A 4,362-nucleotide genomic window follows, 5' to 3' on the forward strand; every position below is an offset into this window, starting at 1 on the left:
CTGCAACAGTTTTTCAACCATCACATGTTCGTGCTGGAGCAGGAAGAGTACAAGAAAGAGGGCATTGAATGGACTTTCATAGACTTTGGTATGGATCTGCAGGCCTGTATTGACCTGATTGAAAAGGTAAAAGATTCAACTTTTACATGTTCAAACACAAACAAATAAAACAGGATCTTTTTTTTTTTTTTTAAACCATTCATATTTTCCTCCTCAGCCCATGGGTATCATGTCCATCCTTGAAGAGGAGTGCATGTTCCCCAAAGCCAGTGACTCCACCTTCAAAGCCAAGCTCTATGACAACCACCTGGGGAAATCCAACAACTTCCAGAAGCCCAGAGTTGTCAAAGGCAAACCAGAGGCCCATTTTGCTCTGGTTCACTACGCTGGAACTGTTGATTATAATATCAACAACTGGCTGGTGAAAAACAAGGATCCTCTGAATGAGACTGTTGTTGGACTATACCAGAAGTCTAACCTCAAGCTGCTGGCTTTCCTCTTTGCAAATTATGCTGGAGCTGATTCAGGTTTGTATTTAAAAGGGGAGGCAACATCCTAGTTTATAAGGTATGGTTATGTGGAAGAGGCAGAGCAAAGGAGGAACAGAAATAAAGATTTAAACTTAAAAAAATTGTTTTTTTAAACGTAACCTTATTTTGATGTTGTATTGTAAGCCACCTTTACTGTCTAAAAAATCAAAACATATCTTAAATGCATTTGTTTATTTAAAAGTTTATTGTTTTAATTTTACTCAGCTCAAGAATCTGGTGGAAAGGGAAAAGGTGGTACCAAGAAGAAAGGTTCATCCTTCCAAACTGTATCAGCTCTGCACAGGGTAAGATAAGATACATGGGCTCAGAAAGATGTTCTTCTCAGATTTAAGATGATTAATGTTTACACTTGCAGTGGTACTATAATTGAGAATGACTCCGCAGTGTACTTTTAGGAGAACCTGAACAAGCTGATGACCAATTTGAGGTCTACTCACCCTCACTTTGTGCGCTGCATCATCCCCAACGAGACCAAGACTCCTGGGGCCATGGAGAACCCTCTGGTGATGCACCAGCTGCGCTGTAACGGTGTGCTGGAAGGCATCAGGATCTGCAGAAAAGGCTTCCCCAACAGGATCCTGTATGGAGACTTCAAACAGAGGTTTGTGTCAGAATTACAAATTGTTGAAAAACAAACAAACAAAAGCATAAAATTAATTACATTCTTCTCCAATATCTGTTGATGAAAATGGACATTATTCAAACAAAAAATATTTCCTCATTTAGTCTTTGAATGGTGTTGTATTATATAAATACCATGTATTTTACAGTATAGTTACTTAGATGAGCATAAGTTGGTATTTTATCATTTTACATAACATAAAATAAAACTAAAATTATTTCTTGTCTTGAAGATACCGCATTTTAAACCCGAATGCTATACCTGAGGGACAGTTCATCGATAACAAAAAAGCTGCAGAGAAGCTTTTAGGCTCCTTGGATATTGACCATAACCAGTATAAACTGGGGCACACCAAGGTAAGCATGGGTGAAGAAAATCTGAGCTGTATATTCCTCCATAAAACTATTTCTATTGACTGCAATTCTTAACAACAGACATGTGTGGGATAATACTTTGTTTACCAACTCCTGCTCTCATCTGTTTGCAAAATCAGGTTTTCTTTAAAGCTGGGCTGCTTGGCTTGCTGGAGGAGATGAGAGATGATCGTTTGGCTTTAATCATCACCAGAATCCAAGCAAGATCTCGAGGTGTTCTGGCAAGAATTGAATTCCAGAAGATTGTAGAGCGCAGGTATGCGCAATAAATAAATAAATAAATAAATAAAATTAATAAAAAAATACTGCAATTTCAATTGATTCCAAAGCTAGAAACATGAGGATTAGAAATGGAATAAAAAAGGCAGCTCACTGAAGGTGACATGTTAGACAGTCTTTTATATCTCCCATTATTCCAGCAACCTGTTGGATATTAACGTGCCCTAAAAAGACATTAAAGGGGCGACCCAATATCTGAGTGGTAAGGGCACAAATCCCATGGGTACAAATCCCCTGAGCAGCGAGGACAGATATGCAGAAAAATTGTGACTGTAATTTTCTGTAACATTACAATATCTTCTTTTTTAATTCATGTCCATAGGGATGCACTACTTGTGATCCAGTGGAACATCCGTGCATTCATGGGGGTCAAGAATTGGCCCTGGATGAAGCTGTACTTCAAGATCAAACCTCTCCTGAAGTCAGCAGAGACTGAGAAGGAGATGGCCAACATGAAAGAAGAGTTTACCAAACTCAAAGAGGCTTTTGCAAAATCAGAAGCCCGCAAGAAGGAACTGGAGGAAAAAATGGTCACTCTTCTCCAAGAGAAGAACGACCTGCAGCTACAAGTTCAGGCTGTATGTTTACAAACACATCGATGAAAGATATCAAAATCAAACCAAGTCTGCCCAAGTGTAATGCTGTGCCTTTCTAATCACAGGAGCAAGATAATCTGTGTGATGCTGAAGAAAGATGTGAGGGGCTGATCAAGAGCAAGATTCAGTTGGAGGCAAAAATCAAAGAGCTGACAGAAAGACTGGAGGATGAGGAGGAGATGAATGCTGAACTGACGGCGAAGAAGAGGAAGCTGGAAGATGAGTGTTCTGAACTGAAGAAAGACATTGATGACTTAGAGTTAACTCTAGCGAAAGTGGAGAAAGAGAAGCATGCCACGGAGAACAAGGTACAATAAAATGTAACATTTCTTCATAGGCACTGTTTATTAAGGCTGTACTGATGTCTATGATTTCAATTGCAACAGGTGAAGAACTTGACTGAGGAGATGGCTGCTCAAGATGAAATCATTGCTAAGTTGACCAAGGAGAAGAAAGCCTTACAGGAGGCTCATCAGCAAACGCTGGATGACCTTCAGAGTGAAGAGGACAAAGTCAACACTCTGACCAAGGCCAAAGTCAAACTGGAGCAGCAAGTGGATGATGTAAGAATACAATAAATATGACTGTGATGGAATGTTGTGAAAATAATACTGTCAATCAACTGACTGAAAGGCTGTAATTGTCAACTATCACAGCTTGAAGGCTCATTGGAGCAAGAAAAGAAAGTACGTATGGACCTGGAGAGAGCAAAGCGCAAGCTTGAAGGAGACCTAAAGTTAGCTCAAGAGAGCGTCATGGATCTGGAAAATGACAAGCAGCAACTCGAAGAGAGGCTGAAAAAGTAAAATAACAATTTAACTTGAAAAAGCACAAACCCATTTTAAACTTTGCTTCAGCTGATACATTTGACTTTTTTATTTACAGGAAAGACTTTGAAATCAGTCAACTTAATGGCAAAATAGAAGATGAACAAGCCATGTGTGCCCAGCTTCAGAAAAAATTGAAGGAGCTGCAGGTAACCATTCAAACAGGACAAACTCAGCAGTGAAAAATACATTCTAAGACCACAATTTACAGCAATAGAATTTAATCAAGCTTTTTTTCTTTGATTTTGTTCTAGGCCCGCATTGAGGAACTGGAGGAAGAGCTGGAAGCAGAGCGAGCTGCTCGAGCCAAGGTGGAGAAGCAGAGAGCAGACTTGGCCAGAGAGCTGGAGGAGATCAGTGAGAGGCTGGAGGAGGCTGGAGGAGCAACAGCTGCCCAGATAGAGATGAACAAGAAGAGGGAGGCTGAGTTCCAGAAACTCCGCAGAGACCTCGAAGAGGCCACTCTGCAGCATGAAGCCACCGCTGCCACACTCAGGAAGAAACAGGCTGACAGCGTTGCTGACCTGGGAGAGCAGATTGACAACCTGCAGAGAGTCAAGCAGAAACTGGAGAAGGAGAAGAGTGAGCTCAGACTGGAACTGGATGATGTTGTCTCCAATATGGAACAGATTGTCAAGTCCAAGGTGAATCACCTTTCTGAATGATGTTTTTCTTCTTATTGGCTGATGAACAATTTACTTTCTTGTTTTACTGTGTGAGTTGGTCTCCCTGCATTTTCTTTCAGAACAATTTGGAGAAAATGTGCAGGTCTCTGGAAGACCAGATGAATGAGTATAGAACAAAGTCTGAGGAGGGACAGCGAACCATCAGTGACTTCTCCATGCAGAGAGCAAAGCTTCAAACTGAGAATGGTATGAATTTCAACAGCATATTTCTACTTGTGCTAATATGAAGCAGTACTTTAAATCTTCTGTTCAAATTAGGGGAACTAACAAGGCAGCTTGAGGAAAAGGATTCCCTGGTGTCTCAACTCACCAGAGGAAAACAGTCCTACACTCAGCAAATTGAGGATCTTAAAAGACAACTGGAGGAGGAAGTCAAGGTAGCAAACAAATGGCAGTGAGATCTCATTAAGAACATATTAAATGTTGG

The 4,362-nt window shown here is 40.6% G+C and overlaps 1 protein-coding gene and 1 long non-coding RNA gene across 4 annotated transcripts in view; one reads left to right on the top strand and one right to left on the bottom strand.

The window, feature by feature from the left end:
• The window catches only part of LOC103364122 (uncharacterized), a 9,660-nt gene extending 8,583 nt beyond the window's left edge, over positions 1-1,077 (bottom strand). Inside the window, exon 1 of the long non-coding RNA XR_520529.1 lies at positions 989-1,077. This is a non-coding gene — a long non-coding RNA (uncharacterized LOC103364122). The remainder of the gene's footprint in view (positions 1-988) is intronic.
• The window catches only part of LOC103364123 (myosin-7), a 41,653-nt gene that overhangs the window by 20,953 nt on the left and 16,338 nt on the right, over positions 1-4,362 (top strand). The window contains exons 13-26 of one of the 3 annotated variants that reach the window (XM_008291144.1): positions 43-126; positions 218-527; positions 756-835; positions 947-1,152; positions 1,406-1,529; positions 1,667-1,803; positions 2,149-2,404; positions 2,488-2,730; positions 2,809-2,985; positions 3,079-3,224; positions 3,308-3,398; positions 3,504-3,893; positions 3,995-4,121; positions 4,194-4,312. The exons of 1 other annotated variant lie outside the window; for it this stretch is intronic. In XM_008291144.1, coding sequence (XP_008289366.1) covers positions 43-126; positions 218-527; positions 756-835; positions 947-1,152; positions 1,406-1,529; positions 1,667-1,803; positions 2,149-2,404; positions 2,488-2,730; positions 2,809-2,985; positions 3,079-3,224; positions 3,308-3,398; positions 3,504-3,893; positions 3,995-4,121; positions 4,194-4,312 — 2,490 coding nt within the window. Of the gene's footprint in view, positions 127-217; positions 528-755; positions 836-946; positions 1,153-1,405; positions 1,530-1,666; positions 1,804-2,148; positions 2,405-2,487; positions 2,731-2,808; positions 2,986-3,078; positions 3,225-3,307; positions 3,399-3,503; positions 3,894-3,994; positions 4,122-4,193; positions 4,313-4,362 lie in introns of all 3 variants that reach the window. One more of the 3 variants, XM_008291143.1, reaches the window with a different exon arrangement.

The sequence above is a fragment of the Stegastes partitus genome, unplaced genomic scaffold (genome assembly GCF_000690725.1).
Source record: "Stegastes partitus isolate 25-593 unplaced genomic scaffold, Stegastes_partitus-1.0.2 Scaffold720, whole genome shotgun sequence".
NCBI lineage: Eukaryota > Metazoa > Chordata > Actinopteri > Pomacentridae > Stegastes > Stegastes partitus.